Source organism: Antechinus flavipes, chromosome 4, assembly GCF_016432865.1.
Source record: "Antechinus flavipes isolate AdamAnt ecotype Samford, QLD, Australia chromosome 4, AdamAnt_v2, whole genome shotgun sequence".
Lineage (NCBI taxonomy): Eukaryota > Metazoa > Chordata > Mammalia > Dasyuromorphia > Dasyuridae > Antechinus > Antechinus flavipes.
In genome coordinates, this window is record NC_067401.1 from 114,080,011 (window position 1) to 114,105,029 (window position 25,019).

General features: G+C 37.8%; 1 protein-coding gene across 1 annotated transcript in view; it reads left to right on the plus strand.

Moving 5' to 3' along the window:
• ACACA (acetyl-CoA carboxylase alpha) overlaps positions 1–25,019 on the plus strand; it is a 217,361-nt gene that overhangs the window by 54,375 nt on the left and 137,967 nt on the right. The window contains exons 13-26 of the mRNA XM_051994076.1: positions 3,959–4,109; positions 4,674–4,777; positions 5,761–5,842; positions 6,484–6,629; positions 6,777–6,927; positions 7,990–8,124; positions 8,407–8,553; positions 9,118–9,306; positions 10,043–10,143; positions 10,841–10,929; positions 13,300–13,424; positions 20,654–20,767; positions 21,960–22,073; positions 24,003–24,092. Of these exons, the coding sequence (XP_051850036.1) occupies positions 3,959–4,109; positions 4,674–4,777; positions 5,761–5,842; positions 6,484–6,629; positions 6,777–6,927; positions 7,990–8,124; positions 8,407–8,553; positions 9,118–9,306; positions 10,043–10,143; positions 10,841–10,929; positions 13,300–13,424; positions 20,654–20,767; positions 21,960–22,073; positions 24,003–24,092 (1,738 nt within the window). The remainder of the gene's footprint in view (positions 1–3,958; positions 4,110–4,673; positions 4,778–5,760; positions 5,843–6,483; positions 6,630–6,776; positions 6,928–7,989; positions 8,125–8,406; positions 8,554–9,117; positions 9,307–10,042; positions 10,144–10,840; positions 10,930–13,299; positions 13,425–20,653; positions 20,768–21,959; positions 22,074–24,002; positions 24,093–25,019) is intronic.

Sequence of the window (25,019 nt, forward strand, 5' to 3'; positions counted from 1 at the left end):
AGAATGTTACATCCAATGTTACATTGTCAGGTGGTTTCCCTTTTTGTTTTTCTTGGTTGAAAGAGATCCTGGGGGGGAAGAATTAAGGGAGCACTCAGCATCTAGAAGTGACTGTGGTGTAAATATAAAAGACATGAATAAAAATATTTCCAAAAACACGTTTAAAAGTATTTTAAACCAAAAAGCACAAAAGAAAGTAAAATTGCTTCCATATTTCTACATATAGGTATATATATATATATATATATATGCATCAGGATAAATATCCTAGAATAATGATAGTGCTGAATTTCAGTAGAAACAATCCAAGAAAGAAGCCAACAGTAAACGCCATGCTCCAGATATGTGTATAGTACTGCCACCATAGTATGAGAAAGTGAGCTGTGCTGGGGCCTAAAGAGGCAAATCTGATGGAAAGTATATTTTTGTGACTTGTAGAATAGGACATATAAGTGGAATCAGATAGTGGAACAGTATGCCTTATTCTATAGTAGGGAGGAACCTGGATGTGGCAAAAGGGAATAGAATGACATCAAATATTAAGTAGACATTTTTGTGTTATGAAATTCCAAGCAGACTGGCAAAGCTTGGTGGAGAACATTTGTAAAAAAAGCTATGGTAATCCAGAGACTAGTGATATTATCAGTGGACTAGCGTCTAGGTTCCTTGGATTGAAGGAGGCAATAGATGAGTTCAGAAATGCATGGGGCATGCTGGTTGTGGTGACTTTAGATATCTGGATATCTGAGAGACGTTCTTTCTTCCCAAAGCATAGAAGCTAGTAATTTCTTGGTTTGACTTATTAATTTAATTGTTTCAAAGTGGATGGTATGATACAGGTGTGTATTAGAAAACTAGAAAGTGACAGATTTGTTGTTAGAATCTTGGTTTAAATTCTAGTTCTTATATATACTACCTGCGTAACCTTGGGCAATCTATTTTAAATTTCTCTGGGTCATTTTTCCTCATTGATTCTAACTGGTTTTGGAGGTGGAAATACAGAGGAGCTTAACTAAAGATGACCACTTCTTTTAGCATAGATCATTAGGAAGGAGAAGAGAGCTGGGCTTGGCAGTTCTTCAGAACACTGATTTACTCAGTGACCAATCATGATTCTAGAGCAGCAGTGATGAACTGAGCTACCTACTTCTGAAAAGGAAGTGATGGAGTTAAGATGCAGAATGAAACTTGGTTTTGAACATTGCTAATTAGGGAATTTGTTTTGTTTGACTGAATATTTTATTACCAGGTATTTTTTTTTCTTTTAAATATAGGTGCCATATAAGGGAGAAAAAAGAAATAATAATTTTTAAAGGAAAAATAAAAGTTATTGCAAAAAGAACCAAAAAATATCTTTTTGGGTATGAGAATAGAGAAAAAAAAATAGGCTAAAATTTTTATCCTAGATTTAAATAAAGGAGATGTCATACATATAAAGGTTATAGATGGATCAAAACAAGAGATATCTAATGTCTTAAGATGACTTTTTTATGACTGAAAAATATACCTTAGCCAGGACTTAAGGTTAAAAAAATTATAAAATGAAACATAATGGGGAGAAAGGTGAAATTTTACACTTTTGTTTTTAAAAAAATAATTTTTATATATACAATAATAAATAAAAATAATAAAATACATATACATATAGGGGAAGTGCAGCAATTGAGAAAAATACTTGCGCTTTTAGTTGATTTCAAGGTCAGGACAAATCAAACATGCAGCTCACAAGATCATTAATTGACAGTTGCAAAGGATCTTAGAGGTCAAACCTAGTCCAGTCTTGTTTTAGCAGTGAAGGTGCTGAGGCACAGAGAGGCTAGGAAATGATTTTACTAGTGTCACACAGCTGTGAAGTGTCTTATGGTAACATCTAAACTCAGGTTTTTCTGACTCTCTGTCCAGCACTCTAGCAGACCTCATGCCACTTAGTTGCTCAATAAAAGCCAGCATTTATTTAATATTTTAAGGTTTGTACTTTCCAAACATCTCACCATGAGGTTATAGTAATTTTTTGCTCGGTAAGGTGGTGTTACTGTCCCCATTTTATACATCAAGAAGTTGAGACAGGGAGGTTAAATAATTTGTCCATGGTCACACAACTTGTAAATGTTATGTTTGAACTCCAGTCTTCCTGATTTCAAGTCCAAGTGCTTTTTTTACACTTAAGCTGCTCAGTATTCATTCTTTAAGCATTTACTTAATAGATGTAACATATACATAGGCTTAGGGTTAGTGTTAAACAGCTGAGAAAAAATACTATTAAGTATCACTCTCATACCATTTGTTTTATGGACATGCCATTTGAAATTCCACTATGGAGCCACAAAGCCATTACCATGTCATCGTGAAGGTTTTTTTGCTTTTAAATTTTTGTTGATGTTGTTTTTTTCCTTACATTTCCTAAATTTCCAAATATATCCATTCTCCCTTCCCTTGCTATTAAGCCATCTATTATGACAAAGAATCAAGAGGAAGGGGGGGTGGGAAATGGATGAACAAAACTAGCTAATACAACTCAACAGTATAATGTGTATATAATATTCTACACTCATAGTCCTCCAATTCTGCAAAGAAAGCAAAAGGGTATATTTTCTAAAATCTTATTTGAGTTTAAGTTTCATCATTATAATTATTTACCTTTTAGGGTTTTGTACTTCCCATTTATATAGTACTATTATTGTTATTATTATTATTTTCTTTGTCCTGCTTCATTGTGTCTCCATTCTCCTCTTAGTTCTTCATAATAATTATTATATATATTATGTATATAATAATTATGTTTTTACTCTCCATTCTCCTCCTGAATGGATTACAGCTAAACAAATCATAGCACAAGAATGCTATAGAATAGGATAATTCAGTAAAAACATAATTATTATGAAGAACTAAGAGGAGAATGGAGAGACATAATGAAACAGGGTCTAGTTCTGGCATGAGGCAGCCTTGTGACTTAGATAAGCTGTTTACCATCTCTGGCTTTATTTACTTAACTATGAAACAAGAGGGTTAGATTAGATGAGGAGTCTTCATCCCCCTTTGGCAATCACATGAAACTTATGGATCCATCAGAATGTTTTTAAATACATAAATTATATAAAATATTACAAAGGGGATTTATACTGAAATAAAGTTATCAAAGTATCAAACCAGTCAACTTGGTTTATGGATCTATGGTTAAAAGCCCCTGGACTGGATGCTCTTGAAAGTCTCTTCTACCCCTAAAAATCGTATGAATGAAGTAATCTGATTGTAGGTATACTATTAACTTTGTAAAAAAACATCTTAGTTATAAATATGTTTATGGCATGTTCATTTCTGATTATACCCCTTTGTCCTGTCTCTTCACTCATGAGCCATGCAGGGGACAGGAAATGGGAGCGGAAAGAAGGGCTGAAAAAGCAGTTCAGCATAGCTATTTCCCATACTGCTCTCTTTGCCTCTGAAGAGAAGGGAGGGAGGTCACTGTCATTCTTGTGGAAGCTGGCCAAAGCAGGCAATGAGGTAGCTAGAAGCGAGGGCAGAATTGAGTGAATGAAGCAGTGAAAATCAGTGTGATAAAAGGGAAGATTTGGAAGGTTGTTCCCTCCCCCCCAAGAAATTATTGCTTTATTGCTAGAATTACATTTTTTATAAGAGTGGGACTGCCTATATTTTTTTATTTTCTTGTTATCACAAAAGTGACTGATTTGCCAGTCATTCCTTACCAGGGCAACCCATCTGATTTTGACGTTGCCCTATTTCAGTGTGTCACGGATCTGTGGTTATGTCAGTTTGAGAACTTGTGATATGGGACCTCCCCTCCTCTTTGGGGTTGATGGTGAACCTGACAAATTGAGAGAGCCAGTGGTCACATGGCCAGGAAAGGTTGAGTGGGCATTGGATTCCTGCCTCTGTGCCAGGGGCCTCCCTCTCTTTTCCCTTAAACATGTGCTCAGAGGCTGATCCTGTTGTTTTCCAGAAACATGGTAGTGGCTCTGAAGGAGCTTTCTATCCGGGGAGACTTCCGGACTACCGTCGAGTACCTGATCAAGCTGCTGGAGACAGAGAGCTTCCAGCATAACCGCATTGATACGGGCTGGCTGGACAGGCTGATCGCCGAGAAAGTACAGGTGGGGGCTGCTGAGATAGCCCCGTATTCCCCCCTCCCCTATGCCTGGGTCACTTCCTAGAGCAGGCCTGAGAACAGCATTGTGGGATTGAAATATTACTCTTTCCCTCCTTCTCACTCCTCTTGACCTGCTCCCATCGCAAGTTGAGTCTAAGGTTGTGTTGGCTTGGTTGGGAAAAAGCCAGGGGTCTTATACACTGCCCACGCATGTGATAGTTTGGAGAAGAGAAACTTTGTTTCAGGGTCATTGGGGGCTTTCTCTGTTTATTTTCTGCTTCTTATTGGTGCCATTTTCCATTAACCAAATGGCATCAAGGTATACACAAAAATCCTGTGGAAGCAGAAGACAGTGTGTATGGGCCTAGCATCAGGCAAATAGTGACACCACTGTCCCCCTATTAATTTGGGATAAAAGAAGAAAAGTCTTCTAATAGAAATTTTTTTCCACCATGAACTTGCTTTTTAGGTTTGAGGAATAAAAGCAGAGGTGCCAATTGACCATGCTTTTTTTCTTTTTCTTTTTCTTTTTCTTTTTCTTTTTTTGCCTTCTTTTCCTTTCTCCTAGGCAGAGCGTCCTGATACCATGTTGGGGGTTGTATGTGGGGCTCTACATGTGGCAGATGTGAGCCTTCGGAACAGTGTCTCCAATTTCCTTCACTCATTAGAGAGGTAGGATTATGATTAGTCATCCTTTACCCCAATTACTTATATTGGTTTTAGGGTTGAATTCTCAAGTTAAACATTCCCAATTAAAAATTTAAATTTATTTAGATTTTTCTTTCTCCTCAAATAAGGTTGTAGTTAGTATATATTCCTTCTACTTTTGGTTTTGCTTTTTTCCTTTTGTATTATTTCTTAAAAGCCTTTCCAGATTCTGACTTAATCACATTGTAGAATTCCATTCATTGAATGTGACACAATTTATTTGACCATTACTCAGTCATTGAGCATGTGGGCATTCTAGCAGTTTGTAAGCAATTGTTTGTTTTCTGAAGCTAGAGAATGGTTTGGGGATAATTGTAGTTTAGAATTTTTGTTTGGGGCTACATTGAAAAAAATTATTTACTTTATCTGGAATTTCATATGAAGAATAAAAACTTAAGAAGGTATATATGCTTGGATAACTGATCCTTCCCTGAGCTGCCCAATACTTCCTCGGGCTTTGGAATGAGAAGTTCTTGTAAGATATTATTTATATATTATCTTATAAGGTAGCTTTTATTAGCCCTTGAGAATAAGGTATGATAGACTGATAGATAGTGAAAGCTCTTAAGTTATGTCAGAGCATCAGCTAGGCAGGCATGTAGGAAACTGAATTACTATCTGGAGCTAACTGATCAGACTCATTTGCTGGGCTCTACTTTTAAAGCCTGAAGGAAAGAATTTAAGAAAGTTTGTAATTTAAATAGTTTAAATCATATAGACTGGGATGGGGGCTCAGGATGGACCAGATAATTCATAGAATGGAATAGGACTTAGATTTTTAAGCAACCCTGAAGCTCATCATTTTCATGATGTCACTTTCCTGCTGGAAAACCTTTTGTATGGCAAGATTTATTTAATAAATGGAGAAGAATAATAGACTATACTATACTTGATTATTTGATTTTCAGAGCCATGTGATGATGTGTGACACATAACTGTTTTTCCAGGGGTCAGGTCCTTCCTGCTCACACACTCCTAAACACAGTTGATGTTGAGCTTATATATGAAGGAGCCAAGTATGTGCTGAAGGTATGTACATCTCTGAGAACCCTAATCCTTGCTATTCTGTCCATTTTTATTTTAAGGGAGGAGGCACAGAAAATATTTGGGCTACAGAATGATTGAATTGTATTTTACAAAATGGAAGTAAGAAGGGATAAGATTGAGTGGGGCATTCTGAGGAGTTAGCCAAAAAGTATTATCAAAAGAGTTTAAAGGTGGTTGGACATTTTCAGGTGTAACACATTTGCCTGGGTGGCATATGGTATTGTACTAAAAACCTGTCCTTGGGTTATTTTAATCCATGAAAGCCAGCTTCATGCTGCACAGGGTCTGTGAAGTTCTATGTAATCTCTTGGTGTTCAGGCAAGAGGTTGAAGAGTGAATTCAAATTAGGGAAAAACAACTGCTTTAGATGAGTTTATCACCAGTGGAGCCAAGTAGAACCTATGACTACTTAAGTAGGTCTAAGAAATAACTAGAGGAAAGGAAGAAAGCAGAGAAGTGGGAGAAAGTCAGAAAAAAGGATAAAGGAGAGTGGCAGGACTAATGTCACATGGACTTTCACAATGGTTGGTGTTTTCTCTTATTCTGTTATCCTGTGGTCATCTCCAGGGCTCTGCTTAGAAATGATACAGTGTCCATCTCCAATTGTTTTTGATGGTCAATAGGTGACCCGGCAATCCCCTAACTCCTATGTGGTGATCATGAATGGTTCCTGTGTAGAGGTGGATGTGCACCGTCTGAGTGATGGAGGATTACTTTTGTCCTATGATGGAAGTAGTTATACAACCTACATGAAGGAAGAAGTGGATAGGTGAGTACCAATTGTAGCCAATGATTGGATCAGGCTCTCATCTTCTGGAAGAACTTGGGATTCTGGCAACATTAAAGAAATGTTTATCTATTTACTTCTACTTACTTCAGTGATTCAAGACCTGTTTGCCTCATTTTTGTTCCTTAGATACCGCATCACAATTGGCAATAAGACCTGTGTATTTGAAAAGGAGAATGATCCATCTGTACTCCGTTCACCTTCTGCTGGAAAGTTGATCCAATATATTGTGGAGGATGGAGGCCATGTGTTTGCTGGCCAGTGCTATGCTGAGATTGAGGTTAGAAGTGATTGGAAGAAAGGACAGTTGACCCCAGGCATGAATGTACTAGAGTTAAAAAAAGGATAGAAAAAAGTATTTACTCTCTGTCCAGGGCAAAATGGAATGAATGCATGTATTCTTTTGACTAATGGAATCAAGTCAATTCAGTATTGTTTAATTAACAGCCTCTGCCCTCTAGGAGCTTATAATCTACTGGGTAGAGGGATAATATAGTATACTTAGAAGGAAGTTAAAGTGTAAGTAATGTGAGGATGGAGAGCTGAAAGTGCTAAGGGAAGGTTTCATTTCTGAAAAAGGGCAATATTTAAGAAGGAAGAACTCACTTGAGGTAAGAGTACACTCCTAGAATGTCTCATGGCTTGAGTGAATAACACATTGTGGGGAAGATGGAATGTTGATTGAAGGGGACATTCTGACCAGTTTGGCAAGCATGCAGAGTGTAGGGTATGTCCTGAAATTAGCCTGAAAAGGTAGGTCACTGTAAATGGATTGTAATTCTGGTAGGGCAAATTTTGAACCAATGAATGAAGGGAGACCAGTTCTCCAAGTTCTCCAAAAAGTTCTTCTCCATCCTCATTAGTGATTTAAAAAAAAATGTGTTCAAATCATAACAGAAGGGCTATAATAGACTTCAAGGAATTGATAGTTTGTAGGTGCTGGAATTAGTTACAAAGGACAATTTTGTGATGTGTCATTTTTTAGATTATATGCTTCTTAACCATGTAACCCCAAATTTTTCCCTAGATAGATTTCAAGGGGTTTGTAAATTTGAATTTAAAAAAGTACATCTTTATTTTCACTGACCTCTAACTGAAATTTAGCATGTCTTTTCATTTAAAAAAAACCTGAGGACTCCATAGACTTCTCCCAATTGCAAAGGATTCAGTGACAGAGAAAGATCAGGGTCTCCCATTTTAGAAGTTTTCAGAGAAAGACCTATTTTTCAGTTAGGTGTAAAATCCATTTTTTCTTGGAGGCACAAAGGAAAGAATAAAGTGACATTTTGAGACTGAATTTGAACTGCTGCTCTAATTGATAACTGACCTCTTTTTCCACTAGGTGATGAAGATGGTAATGACACTAATAGCTGTTGAATCTGGTTGTATCCACTATGTCAAGCGGCCTGGAGCAGCCCTTGACCCTGGTTGTGTTATTGCCAAGTTGCAGCTGGATAATCCCAGTAAGGTTCAGCAGGTAGGTGTTCTGGTTGCTTATGTTTCCTAAGGGATACAAGAACTGAGATCTCCAAGCATTTCATTTTCTAGTTTCTTAGAGTTTCCTGCTCTTTCAGACATGCACTGAAAGTGTTTGTGATGGTGGTTCATTTTCTGCTTCTTTTGATATGACGATTCTTCCTTGATGCTTTCTCTCTTGTGATAGAGTAGTAGCAGAAATGCAAGATTCCATAATTACTGCAACTCTGTATTTCTTTTTAGAAGCAATGTAACAAGTAACTCAATTTTATTGGGTTAACAGGCTGAGCTACACACTGGAAGTTTGCCAAAGATCCAGAGTACAGCACTCAGAGGCGAGAAACTTCATCGGGTCTTCCATTACGTCCTAGATAATCTGGTCAACGTTATGAATGGTTACTGCCTTCCAGACCCTTTCTTTAATAGCAAGGTATGAAGGCACTTGGAGAAGGAAATGACTTTTTCCCCCCCTTTCTTTCTACCTAGAAATAAGTTATTCAATCTAGTCTTGGGGGAAGGTTCCAAAAAATCCATCTATTTCCTAATGTTCTCTATCCCCTGTTTAGTTTTTTGTTAGTTATATGTACCTATTGCTGTTGCAGCTCTGGTCTGAAGTGTGGATATCAATTTTTATTAAAAATCCTCTTTAATTCAGCCTTTTCTTTCTCTTTTTGGTGTTGATAGATTTGATTATCATTCCTGTCATAAAAGACCTCTGCCATGGAGATACAAGCTTATTTGTAGGCTGGTTTAATTTTGGAAATATGAACCTGGAAATTAGTATTCCCATGAGTCTTTATCACTAGCATTTTTATTTTTGAAATTGGGAGTATTAAAACTTTAGACAATATGAGTAATGGCAATCTAGTCAGACACTAACATTTGAGCCCCAAAGAATAAAAGTGTTTATTCATTAGCTGGACATACACCAGTTTTATTTTGCAGCTTCGTTAACTCATCTTGTTTTTGTGTTGTTTTGGTTTCTTCTCCTCAGGTAAAAGATTGGGTGGAGAGGTTGATGAAAACCCTCAGAGATCCTTCCCTGCCTCTCCTAGAATTGCAGGACATTATGACCAGTGTTTCAGGCCGTATACCCCCCAATGTGGAGAAGTCCATCAAGAAGGAAATGGCCCAGTACGCCAGCAATATCACTTCTGTCCTTTGTCAGTTTCCCAGCCAGCAGGTATTTCTCTTAGTTATTGTTGGGAAAATGAGGGTCTGCAATGTTGCCTGAGCACTGCAGGTAGCCGTGATTGGGACTGGCATCACAACAGGATATGTGGCCCAAGAGTTAATGTCTTTATTGTGGATTGTCCTGTTTCTGTGATCATAAGCAATTGTTCCCTCATTAAACCTTTGCTGAGTATTGGGGGGGGGGGGCGCGCGGAGAAAAGTATGAGAAAGTTAAAATACATGAAACATAAGATGTCTAAAATTATTGAAAAAGTACTTGATGCCTCTAGAGTTAACCATGTTGACAAGATAGGTCTTATCCAGTGTCCTCCATCTCTGTGGCCTTGAAATCTGTCCAAGATAGAGAAGCTCCTAGATTCTGTAGTCTGCTTAGTGTGGGGAACTTTGTGTGGCTTTGTGAGTGACTGCTTCACTCCATTAGCAACATGACCTTGACATAGGAGGGAAGCCCTTTAGCTTCCATTCTGGACCTTAACCAGCCTGCCACACTTGCCTATTATATACCCTGGTGGTATGGTTGTTGGTGTAGAGATAGATTTAACAGGGAAGTTTGAAAGGGGATGAAGGCTGCCAGTGGACAGCACAGACTCAGAATAGGCTTCATACTTAATTATGCTTGGATGATGTCAGTAGATATAAGAAGAACTTCCATTTTGGAGATGAGGTAAAGAGTAAAGTGCTTTAGATCTCCCTTTGTTTTAGTTATCTTCTCCCTATACTTTTAGATTGCCAATATCCTAGATAGTCACGCAGCTACATTGAACCGGAAGTCTGAACGCGAAGTCTTCTTCATGAACACACAAAGTATTGTGCAGCTTGTGCAAAGGTGAGGGCGTTGACAATATGTGCTTCTCCTTTTTATCTTTTTGCAGCCATGATCTGGGGTGAAATAGAAAATACTCACAATGCTAACTCTTTCTCCAAATTTTTTATGTCTCTTTGATTTCTAAATAGAATAATTTCCCACTTTACTGCTCAGCATTTGTTTTGCATTTTGTTGTCTTATTAAGCAGTGTCTTTTGGCAGCTTATTTCTCTCTTCTCACCTCTCTTCCCTGCCTGTTTTTATATCCTAATAGTAGGCAAGCATGACAATTGCTGTTTAGGGCTTCACCAAGTAATGGAGTATAGATGATGTCGGCAACTCTCATTTTCCCCAAAATTCATTTCTAAAGTTTTATAGATAATAGTTGTAAAAACCATTTCTAGGGTCATAGTAATGACTCAGTGATAATAAGAGCAGGTGGAACCTAAGTCAGGATACTTATTCTTAGTGCTACTGAATTTTAGTTTCTAATTGAAATTCTTCTTGGTCCATAGCCAGATACTTTGCAAGTTTTGGCCCTGAATTTACCTTCTCAATTGTGTGTTAGTAAGTTGGTTTGTCCTTTCTATACATGATCTTTTTAATTAAGGAAAGATTTCAGGAATTAAGGTCCATTTTTATTAAGGAAAGAAATTTGGCCTTTTTGTTTTTGAGTTTAGTCTTAGGCTCTTAAGTCACAACCTCGTCTATCTTAACAGGTACCGAAGTGGCATCAGAGGCCACATGAAAGCTGTGGTAATGGATCTGCTCCGACAGTACTTGCGAGTGGAGACTCAGTTCCAGAATGGTAGGTGATAAGTCTCTCTTTCTGAGGACCAAGCCAGAGTTAGGTTTACGAGACCTGGAGAACTGACTCCAACCCCAGAGGATTTTATACCTGTTAATCTGTCTGCTATTTTGACTTATTTTTGTCATCTGTCAGTGAAATGTCAATAAAAATGTACTTTCACCTCTTAAAAAATAAAAAAAGAAATTCATCTCATTGCTTAAGAAAGAAACAAAAAAATCTATCCTTGCTAGGTTGTGAATACATTCTGTTGAGGGAGTTCTCTTAATAGGCATTGGAGCTAGATTTTGTTATCTTTACTGATCTTAACCAGATCTTTAGATAATATTTTCAAATCTCTTCTCTATGAGCTTAAATTTTAGTGCCTGTTTTGTGGCCACATTGCAATCATCTGGAAAGTCTTGAGAGGTTTTCCCCCAACATTCTTCATTGAATTGTTTGGGTGGAATTTATCCCAGGCACTCTCTGAAGAACCTCACTAAATGATGTAGAAAGTCTATAAATGTGAAATATTTATTGGAGGCAAGATTGAACATCTTTATGTTGTAATGTTTCTCTGAGTCACAAGATGGCAGTAAAATACCACAGGATGTTGAAATTTCTATCGGGGTGGGGGGAGATCCATTCATAAGGCTGGTCTACCTTTGAACCTTTTAAGGAATAACTGGGGTGCTGTGCTTCCTTTCTACATGAAGCTACAGACCCAAGGATCCCCAAAGCCCCAAGATATTTTTATTGTTTGGGCCTAGAATCCGTGGTGGTTTCTTTATGCCTCCTGACATTTATGGTTCCTAATTTCCTGAATATATTCTTTTCTTGCCTGGGACACAGCAACAGAGCAGATTAAGATATGAATTTCTCCAAGATGACCTATTTCAAATAAATCTCATTTATTTCAAGTGTTATTTATTTTTAAGTAGAGCTGATTTGAAATCGGCATATCTCTATATCCATAAATAGACTAGCCTTTTATATAATGACTTTAGAGTCTCTTTAAAATTCAACAAATCCTATGTAAGGTGCTAAGGATAAAAAAACCAAAAATCTTTAATAAAGAAACTTACATTCCTTTTGAATGTTACTGATTTTTATGGGATAGTCCTTTTTTTAAGGATATTTAAATATAAGCTTATTTTTGTTCATATCTAAACTTATTTTCAAATTTTGAAACTTGCCCAATCTTGTAGAAAATCAAACTAAAAGAAGTTTTGCTGCTCCTTTTAAAAAATTCACTGTCATTTCCCAATTTTCCTTTCCCTTTTGCCCTCCATTACTATATCCTTCCCTAAACTATTTGTTGTAGTAGATCAATTCAGTTAAATAAAATAGACCAAAACATCAGTCATGTCAGATATTGTTGTGGCTAGCATGCTGTATTTATTATGGTTTATTTTATTTATATATTTATAAATATATAATTTAGTATGTCTTATGAATACAAACCTGAAAGTTAGATTCCTATTATAAAGTAAGTACTCCTGCCCCGCAGCATGGTGTCCCTGGGACCCTCCAGTGAAAATACAGCTCTTTGATTCTTATCTTAGTTTGACTTTGAAATTGTTCTACTATACCTTGCAAGGAGGGGGAAATAATGATTTTTGTAGGAAAATGATGATTTTTTTTAACAGCTAGAAACAGTTTTCAAATGGACATAGGGCGTGCGTGAAGAAAATCCTAATTTTTTTCGAGTTAACATCCCAGAACATAATTTTGGGAAATAGATATCTAAATCCTAGCCTAATAATTTTTTTCTTCTTCTTATTTATTTGTTTGTTTGTTTTTGCTAAGGCATTTGGGGTGAAGTGACTTGCCTAGGGTCACACAGTTAGGAAGTATTAAGTATCTGATTTGAACTCAGGTCCTCCTGACTTCAGGGCTGGTGCTCTATCCATTGCACCACCTAGCTGCATAGATTATAGCCCTATTTCAACAATTTTCCCTGAATTTAAATATTTTAACAGGATGGAAAAAGAGTTCTTTTTAGATTTTGTTAGGGATAAACTTTTAGGATCTTTCTGCTGTTCCCTCCCTTCATTCTCAAAAAGTAAGTTTCTGGTTTTCTCTTTGTAAATATGCAGTATTTTTAATATAGATTTTTTCCTCATTAACTTCAAATGCTATGCAGACTACTTAAAATTTTAATATGCTGTATTCTTTTTGGTGTGTAGAGGGAGGAGAAGATTTGCATAAAGCTATGATATTCATATTGGTTTTCATAGCATTGCAGTCCCAGAGCTGCAAGGGACTTTAGAATTTGGGCTTCACCATAATTTCTTTCACCTTCCCTGTTAAAAGAGTGGAATGTGAAAACATGAGTGAGTCTGAATGTACATATCTCAAATGAGATGGATTCCTGCTTGTTTCTTACAGGTCACTATGATAAGTGTGTCTTCACCCTTCGGGAAGAGAACAAAAGTGATATGAATACTGTGCTGAACTACATCTTTTCCCATGCCCAAGTCACCAAGAAGAACCTTCTGGTCACCATGCTTATTGTGAGTTCAGTCCTTTGACCTCTTAGTGGGGTTCATTGGTGGCTGGCTTCTTTGATAGACTGCCTGAGCTTTGGTGTGGGTGTAGATCCCACACTCCCTTTCCCTCCCTGATTGACATGTCTTCTGTCTTTGATCTAAATGTAATTCTGGCTAAAAATGGATTCTTTAGGAACCAATTGTCCTGTTGGTGAAATCCTCTTGTACTTTATAAATTTCTGTAAACTTTTTCTATAAATCTTTCTCCCCAGACATTGCTGAAACATTTTCTTGAGACTTGATGTAGTCAGGAAATAGTCACATGCCTCCAGCCTTAAGGAAACTAATTAGTGCTCCCCAAAGAAATTTTCATTGCCTCTTTTTCTTCTACATTCTCCTTGTGTTTTCATGGAAATCTAACTCTTGTCTTGGGGAAACTCAATAATTGAGTCCAACAAAGCTTGTACTTATTTACTCAGGGCCGAATAACAGTGGGCCCAGTATCATTTTCATTAAGATGTGGAAAACTGTGCTTGTGTCCTTATTACCTAAGGAGGAAGGAGGAAAAACACTGCTTGATACAGAAAAGGGTAATGAAAATAAGACGATTTGTCCGATTTGTTGCAGGCCATGTGAATTTTAGAGACTGTCATCAAGGCTTATTTCCCTTCATTCTTTACTTTCATATCTTGCCTAAACTTTAGAAAACAATAGAACTCTTCTAAATTTTCTACCATCTTCCTGACTACTTAATATAGTATGTGGCATATTTCTCTATAATATGGAACAATAGTAATTTTCTTTTTCTTCAGAATTGACCCTTTTGTGTCCTTCCTTGGAATTTGGTATACTGGAAGCATTTTTTTGTTCTGTAGTAAGATTCTTCTGGCAAAAGATATTTTTATGTTGGAAAATTTTCGCCATCATTTTTTATTTCCTACTTTACAACAAAGTCAAATTCTAGCACCATCTTCATTTTTTCTCCTACCTGGGACAGAGCTGTTTTCCTGAGTCACAGGCAGATTTACTCATTCCATTGCCAACCTGGCTTGTTCAGTGAAGACCAAATTTTTAGGTTGACTAATTTTCTGTAATACCAAATTACAAATATGTTTCATTTCCATTGGACTCCTAGAATGATTGGGAGACAGGTTGATGGGAAAATGTGAAAGAAAAAAATTCGCGATCGGTTTATTATATTTTAACTTACTTAAAAAATAGACCTCAAGAATTAGATATCGTCAACAAAAATTTTTGAATTTATCTTACATATAAAATAGAAGAAATTCCTGCAATGTTAGCTATTTAAACATTCAAGGAATTGAGTGTGATGTTTAGATGAAACCAAAAGATTTTATGATAAGAAAGTGATGGTGATTGGGAAGAAAAGGAAGTTTAAAATCAGTTTATTCGGTTTGAAAACAGAGTGGGATTTGGCTTCAAAGAAGCTAATTATGAGGGCCTTCCATTTTATTATGATTATTTTTTTTTAAGGACATAACAGCTTTCTGCACTAAAAATAGACCCAAGCTCAGAACCCTTGGAGCAGCAGAAGAGTAATGATCGCCCAAGACTGTCGCTGGGTTTCTTAAATTCTAATTTGTAAGATATAGGGGCCTGGCTCACTCCTTTTGCGGAGTGATTGTAAGTAACGCTTGCCTTAAGAATCTCATTATTGGAACACGGAGCCATATTTCCTCTGAGAATTCTGGAGTAGCTTTGAGCTGGGGCTGTTCATTTCTCAAGTAATCACGCTGGTGTGATGGAGAGAGAAAATGGCAGCTGTTCGGAGCTCAGGCCTTCAATTTTCTTCAGAGTCCAGTCACTCAAGTGTGTAATTACACGGGGGGTGCTGCAGAGACGTTGGGCCCTGTCAGAGAGCTGGTTTGAGGCTCAGCTTTCTGCTCTTGCCTGTCAGGACAGGCAAAAGCCAGTGGAGCTCTGTCTTGTACCTGTTTTTGGAATTTTCTCCATTTTTTTCCTGATTGCTTCTCACTTGCATGCATGAGACTGAAACTTTCTTTGCAATAAACCAAGATCTTTATGAAATAGAATCACCTTCTTGCATTTCAATTTGGGGGAGAGGGAATGAGAGACAGAGAGAGTGAGAGAGAGAAAATCAAAGAGAAAAAAACAACCCATCTTCTTTTTCACTTGCCATTTTTATCCTATTTTTTTCCCCTTTATCTCCATTTACACAAAATTTAAGGTTAGTAATTCTAAGGTTGATCTGTGGTATGTTTCATCATTAAAGTACTTTTGATATATTAGTCGTTGTTCTCACTCCCACCTTGAAGATTTGGAACATGAAAGTTGGAGCAAAGTGATTTTAAACTGAAAGCCATGGTATACAGAAAAGGAATGAGGAAACACTTAGAAAATATTCCCTACACTCTGCATGCTAAAGTGCCTCTGCTGATCTTCTTTACTCTTTTAGGGAGCACAGATTCTTCGACATATGCATGCACTGATGGCTGTGGTTATGGTAATGGTATCTCAGTTGTAAACATTCCTCTGTTCTGATTGTCTTTTCTGTCCTGCCAGATATCACCTGAATATGATAGCATTTTGATCCTGCCTTTGAATTCCCTTAGGCTTGTGTTCTCTGTTGGTTTCCTTTTCTTTGCTGCTTCTGTTGCCTTTGCTTTCTGATTGATGGGTGTACTGTGTACCCAAGTCTCTGCTCTCTAGGAGCAGTGATGTTGATGGTGTGCTTTACTGTTCTAGATGACTTCTGAGGCTTTAGGGCCTAAAGGGAAGGATCAAGGAAATCAGCCACATGTAGCTCGCTCTCTGAGGGCTTCTGGGGATCACTGTAGCGGGACTGCAGAGGTGCCCCGTTGTGAAGATGCCTGCTGGCATTGGCATAACCCTGCCTGGTGGTAGTCAGTGACTCCTAAGCAAGTTCAGCTGATGTACATCTCTTAATCTTTTTCCTTAGCCAAAAGGCAAGGTTCTGAGCAAGATGTTTAATGTCTGTCCCTGTCAAGTTTCCTTCGAGCACCATTAGCCAGAAACATTTAGCTGCCCCTGAAGACCACAAATCTGCAAGGCCATCATTAAATGTATTCAAAAAGTGTTTCTCTTTCCTTATACTGGAGCTTATGGGAAAAAGACGAGTGTTTCACACTTTTAGCTAATGTCCACAGCAGAAATATCAAGGAAGTATAAGCAAGTGATATGGTCCTTTGAGGGCTTCTTGGCTTAGTTAGGCAACTTGGGAAGATAAAAGTAGGGACTTTTTGTGTAATAGCATTCAGAAAAGTTGGAGTATAAAAAGGACTCTGATTCTGGCTAGGATAGTAAGTGTGGCTACTTTATATCTTACAGCTCCCTGTGTGAGCTTTTCCTTCAAAGGTTACTTTGTGTAAGCTCTGTGAAATACATGCTCGGAGTTATGCCATGTAACTAAGTTTCTTTGGAATGCTGACCAACACTTTTCCTTTCTTTCATAGGTTTTGCTTCAGACATGTGCTGATCAGTCAGCAGTTCTTACTCTGACTGCAAACAGTTTTTCTTCCAGATACTAAGAAAGAACCTAATTATAATAATAATAATCTTGATGATGATTCTTTTTGTTCATACAGTACTTAATATGTGTCAGTACTGTGCTAAGTGCATTACCAATACTATCATTTGATCTTCACAACTACTGTGGGACATAGATATTTTTATTGTCCTAGTTGAGTATACTGAGACAGACACAGGTTAAGTGACATGCCTAGGGTCACATAACTATTAAGTGTCTGAAACTAAATTTGAAATCAGGTCTTCCTGCTCTGTCCACTGCTTCACCAGCTACCTTTAGAGCACTTTTAGTTATCTTTGTGCAGCAAAACAGAGATAGAAATTGTCCTGTTTATTTTGCTTGATGATTTTATTGGATTTGTCAAACTTCCACTTGATTACTAGTGTTGGGACTGGTGTATCTATTGAGTGAGCAGTGACTTGACTTGAAGATATTCCCCAGTAGTTTGCATTTTTCTGAATCCTAATAATGATTTACATTCTTGTATCCACTGCTCAAGATGTGCATATCAAAGAGAATTGCTGCATGGCAGAAGCCATAGTTCTGTTGGTCTAGCATCACCCTGGCTTGTTGGATTTCTACGAAGTTGAACACCCTACAGTTAACCCCCATCTAAATCAAGGATGAAAGCAAGGGAGAACCGTGTTGTATTCTTGTTGAATAACAGTTTTCACTTTGACCTGCAGATATATACAAGGGAACAATTTCCCTAAAACAAGCAGGTGGGCTCCCTTATGTAAATTGTTGTCTAGAGGAAATAAATCCATCAGCTTGGTCATTGTCTGCTGAAACTGTCTCATTTCAGTTTTGAAATGTTGCACTAGGAAATGATGTGATGTGCAGTACAGGGACTCAGAAGACTCAAGACTATACACTTTAGTTAGGACTGCCCAGTTTAGAGCTGATTAAGGAAAGTGTGATGAAGCTGGCCCAGCAGTGCTCAATTTTTACTCTGGGTTTTCATACACTGTCTTATATATCTGCTAACTTTGCCAAGGGAGGCTCTTAACTCTTTTTATCACATTCTACTGCTTGTGAGAGTGATACGGTTGGATAGTCTTGATTTCTTTTTGGCAACAAGCACTAGTGAGAAAATCCTACTTTGAGTTTTGAAGGCCATGATTTTCCTAGGTCAGGAAAAGCTGGGTGGTTGGGTTTTGTCTTTGTTCTGTTTGTTTTTGTTTTTTGTTTTTTTGGTCTCTTGTTCACTTTAGAAAGAATCTGTCTTTGGATTTTACCACAAGAGGAACAAAAAACTCTTCACCTGATCATAAGCAAAGAACATTTATTTCATTCTTTATTTTCCTTATTACCATAGTTCACATTCTGTCTCTCATGATCTCATTTGTCCAGCAGATTGAAGAAACCAGGAAAAAGCTTTCAACATATATCTGGACTTAAATAAATTGTAGTTTTTCTTTATTTGCAATTTTCGTTTCAAAATTTGAAAGCTGGTTTTTCTTAAAGGAAAACTATGTTGTATTACTCCAGATCAAGTAATCTTTGAGGGCAAGGTGCTATGGCAGCAGATAGATTGCTGAGCCTGGGAGCAGGAAGAAATTAGTTCACATCCAGTCTCAGACACTTACTAACTAGTTGTGTGATCTATGTCATGTTGTTTAACCACTCTTTGTCTCAGTTTCCTCAGATGTAAAACTAAGGGTAACAATAGCACCTATCTCTTTTAGCCTTGTTGTGGGAATCAAATGAGGTAACATTTGTAGAGTGCTTAACAGTGCCTGGCGCATTCTATAAGTGTTTACTCCCTTTTTTCTTCTCTTAGTTCATTGCATTCATTTCTAAAGAAGGATCTGGTCATGTGAGAGTAGATGTTTAGGAATGTTATCATTAAACCTTTTAGACATTAGGCATCTCTTGGTGGCAGATGGGCTTAACAGTTGGTATTATCTCGATTGCAGGGAGGTGTCTTTGGTCTATTGTGAATAATGAGTGAAAGGAACATTTGAGTGACACAGACCTATTTTTTGGTGCCTACACCTATTGTACAATCTATATGCTTGCCATTCTGACTACTTAGACACTTATCTTGCATGGTCCCCAGAAATTCTGCTCTGATCATAATAAGACTGGTAGGAAAGAAGCAGTTAGTTTTTCTCCCCTTTATTTGCTCTTATAGTTTTGGGATTGATAAGAATTTGAGTCTGTTTGTTGAGTAGGGCTGTACAGTTTTGTTCCCTTTTAGAACCTTTTCTTCTAATCTAGACAAGTGGGCACAGGTGAGAATGAAAAGATTAGAATTGACAAATGGGTGCTCAGAATGTTTGAAAACCATTTAACTATGTAAATTCTCATAATGTATTTTGTGATTTGGGCTCTTTGTGAGGGAGCCTGGGCAGTGAGTTGGAGAAATAGTTTGAAAGAAGCCTTGCTCTTAGTCCTGTATAATGGGGTTGAGGTGTTCCACCAACTTGTTCTTAATGACGTAGAAGATCCTAGGAAAGCAAGGAAAAGAGCTGTCTGGTAAATATGTAGGCTCCTCTAAAGACACATTTCCTAAGCATTTCTTTGCACTGCTATGACAGCAGACTGTCAAGAGTACTCCTGAGATGAGGGTGGCTTGGTGGGAAACAGATATTTCAAGAAAAGGTAGAAGATTGAATAGCAACAAAAAGCCTCACTGGGAACACCACTTCTTCCTGCCTCATGCAGGAAGGTGGAAACAAAGAAACATGGATGCCTCGGGGGATTGTTTGAATAGCCAGAAAAGGGAAATATACATACGTGTAGGTAAGATTTGAGACAATGTGGGGAGTTAAGAATGGCAACTCACTGTCACAATTACTTGGTTGGGAAGATTAAAGATACGTAAGAACTGCAGTTATGTTGACCTGGATGGAATTACATGGGAAATAGAGAAATTGGGCAATTAGATTGATCTCCAGCTGGAGAAATCTCTTTCCTATACAACATATAGATTCCAATTCAATAGGTGGTTGACTGAGGATTTTATGCCTTTTTTTTTCCCCTTTAGAAGAGGTAAGATAGAGGCCAGGATATCAGACTGTTCCAACTCTGTGCTTGTGTTGAAAGCTTTTTTTACCTTGAATTTAGATAATATTGACCAGTTCGGAGATAATAGCATGGTTCTTGGAATCTGAGGGAAGATGAATACTAGATACAATTGCTAAGGAAGAAGGGAGTTTAGTGGTGAGATTTTTATTTGTGTGCATATTTAGAAATGAATAATTAGCTCTCCTGCTCCTGTTTTTCCCTCTTCTGGGAGGCTGAACATTTGGTTTCAAAGAATATACATTACTAGGGGCTGTTCTTTTTCTTTTATGCTGCCTTTCTCCCAAGATGGGGGAGGGAACATGAAGGCCCTGTTAGACCCCACATATTTAAAACCTCTTAAAAACTTGGAGGCTCCATCTGCTGTTTCTTACACAGAATTCCCTTGTATACCCCCTTGTTAGTCTCTGATGATTCCTTTTGCATTTTAAAAGTCTAGAGCTATGCACTAAAGAAATGCATTAAGAATATTGGTGAATGAGTTGGGACTGCTGGCTCCTTTTTCTCCCTCTCAGCTTTCCTTTGGGATCCCCTTAACCACGATGTTAGGAATACAAAAGATGGAGTTTGTCTGTCCTTAGTAACTCAATTGTGTTTCCTTTGAAGTGGAACAAGGGGGTTGGGAGGTGATGTTAAGTCCACTTATGTGTATTCATTTATGTGTTATCTTCTCCCCTGCCCCCACAAAAATTAGGATCAGTTATGTGGCCGGGATCCAACCCTTACAGATGAGCTACTGAACATCCTTACAGAACTGACTCAGCTCAGCAAAACCACCAATGCCAAAGTGGCACTTCGAGCCCGGCAGGTAAGTAAAGTCTCTGTTAGAGGGAGGAAGGACTCTTGTCCTTAGGTTGCAAGTTCTAGATCCAATAAGCTTTCATAGTCAGTCCTCTTACAGAAGTCATGCAATTCTTCATGTGTGTTTTATTACCTTAGAACAAATGTTTCCATGTTGTGTGTACTCTTTAAAGATTAACATTGAGATCTTATAATCGGGTGTCCTTCTGTCAACATAAATCCCAGAGGCCTGCCACATGCTACTGAACATTGTTGTAATGGCCAAACTGGTCATGATGGAGAAAGAGAGACCAAGGGAAAAAAATTGGCTCCCATTCAGACTTCCCAAAGGGAGCTTAGAAACAGATGATCTTTTATATGAACTTAGTTTTCCAGTGTGAAAAGCAGAAATATAATGAAGTGAATCATCCGCTCTTGTAATCAGAGCAGCCCTAGAGAAGTCCAGTCAGCTTCCCCTGCCGTGTTCATTTCCATTCCAAAAGGTTTCTGCAGGGAAGCGGGAGTCTGAACCCCCTTTGTGTTTCTGTGCCTGGGCGCTGAGAGTGAAACAGCATTTGAAGCTGTTCACTGACCTTCTGCTTTCCCTGGAATTGTATCCATGTCACTGAACTGCTCAGAGTTATTGAACCTCTCAGTGACATGCTGAGGGTATTCAAGTCCTACCGTGGTGCTGTTTGTTTGTTTGTGACACTGCTTTTCTTCTCTCTGCCCCTCATATACCTTGCTGTTGCTTCTTGATGCCATCTCCTTGGTATTGAGTCCCTGGTGCTATTGGGACAGCTTTTCCTGATGTGTGTCTACTACAGAGCTGCAAACAGACTGGCTTTGCTGCCATCACTCTGCCATCCCCACAGCTGCTTGCTGCCAACCTCGATTTCCAATTAATAGCTAGTCATGCAGTCTCAGCACTAGTAGCTTTGCTTTGCAATGGTAAATCACATGCACTGATGGAACTTGATTGAAGCGGTTTCTTTCCCAATAGGGAATTGCCCACAACAAAAATCATTGGCAGAGGCAACTGAGATTCGGCATTTGGTTTTAGGACTTGGATAGTGCTTTACATAGTTTCTGATAGGTTGTATCTTTGTTGATTTTTATCTTTCAGGTTTGTTTTTATTGTCTTTGTATCCGGGTTACCTAATAGGTGACCAAAACAGTGACTCTCTTGGAACTCATGCTTTCTTATTTTTTCACTTCAGGTTCTCATTGCCTCCCATTTACCATCCTATGAACTTCGCCATAACCAAGTAGAGTCTATTTTTCTATCGGCTATTGACATGTACGGACATCAGTTTTGCATTGAAAACCTACAGGTACATATAAACCATTTGTTTTACTTCATTTTACTTGGGTAGAGTTCTTCAGATCCTCCAATGTTAACTATGTTCTCAAAAAGTTGTATAGCTACCTACAAGTGGTCCTTTTGGTGAAATTCTATTAGGTTTGGCTTTACATTAGACACTGTCTGTCTTTACAGAAGTGTCCTGTTGTAATACATACTTTTTTGTATTGAAACACTTCCAAAGTCAACTTTCATTGGCCTTCCGATCAATGTGTGATGCTTAGTTTAGGTGTACTATATAGAAGATACTTTCCTATTGGCACACATAGTGCTTCTCAGGAAAAGGGAGAAAGTCCTCTGAAATTTTAAATACTAAGAGGCTCTCTTTTTTTTTTTTCTTCTAGAGATTGAAAAGTCATTGGGTTTATTTTGTTAATTTAATTGGAAATACTTTGACTCTTTATTTCTGAATCTAGAATATTTTCTTAGTGATTACTTTGTGTTTTTCCAGTAAGGAAAGATATTGCTGTTATTGATAGAATCTAGCCTTCGATAACCTTTATATTTCTAAGATAGGTTGAAAGGTCCTGTTTTTGGTCATACCAGACAGAGATGAATATCAGGAATGCCGGAATCACAAAGTCCTTTGTATTGGAACCATAATGCAAAATTTAGGAATTGAGGTACAGCTGTTGAATGATAGAATTTCAAAGCCAGAAGGGATTAGAAAATTCATTTAGTTGAACAGTTTGCTTTTACATAAAAGAATGTTGAGAGAGGCCAACAGATTGATTGACTTGTCCAAAGTCATGTGTTATTCTGTGGGTAGAATTGAGACTGGAACCTTCAGGTCTCTCTATTCCCGTTCCAGGGTTTTTTCCATTACATTATTCTGCTGCTGATTAGTAATGATTAGGCTAGACTAGTGTTATCTAACCCTTCTTGCACTGAAAAGTTACCAGATTTCATAGGCCAAAGCAAAAGGCAGTTGTCATCTGGGGTAAGTATCTTCAACTAGTTCAATGAAATCAAGATTTCAGTTGAGGATTTGCATCTGTACCTGTTTCACTCACTTTAGGTAAGGAGCTGGATCAAAGATCCTGCCACCTGTAGGATGGGTTAGATGAGGAAATTGATATGAGAATAAGGGCATTATTTTGTTTGAGGGAAAGAGGGGAAGGCCAACAACCTAAATGGTGTGCCATGCATTTTGTCTGATAGGCCCAGTTTGTTCAGAAAGGTCATCAGCAGGTTGGCTGTAGGGTGAAGAGGTTTTTGATGCTCTGGTAGCAGAGCAGCATGGAAGGACCTATAAGAATTGAGTTACACTGCTTCCACTTTTTAATGTGACTGACTTTTTTAAACTTAATTTTATTGTTGTAATGTCTCCTTCATTTCCTAATATAGCCTTCCTTGGCTCTCCTCTCACCATTCCCCTCTTATCAGCCAGTGAGCCATTCCTGTTAACAAAGATTTCGAAAAAAGAGAGGAGGGAAAGCAGTTCAGCCAAAATAACCAACATATCAATTGAGTTTCAGTATATGAATTATTCTACTTGCAGCTTCTTCAGGTTCTTCAGAAAAGGAAAGAGATGTATATTTTCTTATTTTAAAACTTGGTCCTTGTTGTTTTCTTTCTTCATTCTGTCTCAGTTTATCAAGTCTTCCATGCTTTTCTGCATTCTTCACACATTTAGATTCTAATGGCATAGTAATATTCCATACATTCATGTAATAAATCTATAACCATTTCCCAACCCAATTACACTTTTACAAGAATTGCCTGAACTTGTCCTAATTTATGAGAAAATTGCATTTGAAGATGAATAAAAAGTTATTGTAAGGTTTCACTATTTGCTTCAGACTTTTGATAGTTTCCAGCGAAGTAGGTTTATTCAGCAGCCTTACATGGTATAGATGGAATTTGCCTTGATTATTTTTGTATTAATGCTATTTTCCAGAAACTTATCTTATCTGAAACCTCCATTTTTGATGTCCTCCCAAACTTCTTCTACCATAGCAACCAGGTAGTGAGAATGGCAGCTCTGGAGGTAAGTTTACATGGTAAAAATGATGTGACCTTTCTAATCCAATTGATTTCTTCTACCTATTTGGCTGTTTGGTTCTTGGTTAGGAGTAGGATTTCTCTTTTTTGAAATTCTACATATAGAAATTTGTTATTCTTATAATCAGTTTTCTTTTTATATTAACCACTAGCTTCTACACACTTATCACAGGGGAAGAGTAGCTGGTATTTGTTTATAGTCTGGTTTCCATGGTTTGTAGTGTCTCTTTTCATATTAAAGATCAGACCTTAGTGGCAGAAAGAAGATGAATATTCACACAACAGCGTCATGTGTTCTCACCCTCTGTAATTTGGGCAGGATTGCCCTGTTATATCAGATGGGACGCAGCTTGCATTGATGAAATGCTTTTTAAGTACTGAACCTACAACCAAGACCTACTGAGTGCCTAAATGGCATAGAGGTGATTGGGTTTTTAAAAGTCAAACGTGCCATTAGAACTGCCACGATCTCTGGCCAAGTTGAAAAAGCATCAAGAACAGCTCAGGTGATATGTTTTCCAAGCATACAACTAGGTAAGTTCCTCACTAGGTTGGCTGTAAGACATTTTTTTTTTTTTTTTGTAGCCATAGATAGGATCTCTTGAAGGTCACCTAGTAAGAGAGGTAGGAATGCTGGACTTCCCTTATCCTGTCTTCTCCTAACTGCTCCCCTGCACCCTGCCCGAGTCATTTGATGAGCTCCTCAATATTCCCTCCACAATTTTTTTTCTTTCCCTTCATATAGCTGCTGTCCCAGTTCTGGTATTTATCATTTCACTTCCAGACTATTTTAGTAGCCTCCTAACTGGTCTCCTTTGTCCAGTTCCTTCACTCATTCATCTGTCTTCCACACTGGTTCCACATCGATATTCCCAAAGACCTAGCCAGACACTATCACTCCCCAGATTAGAAA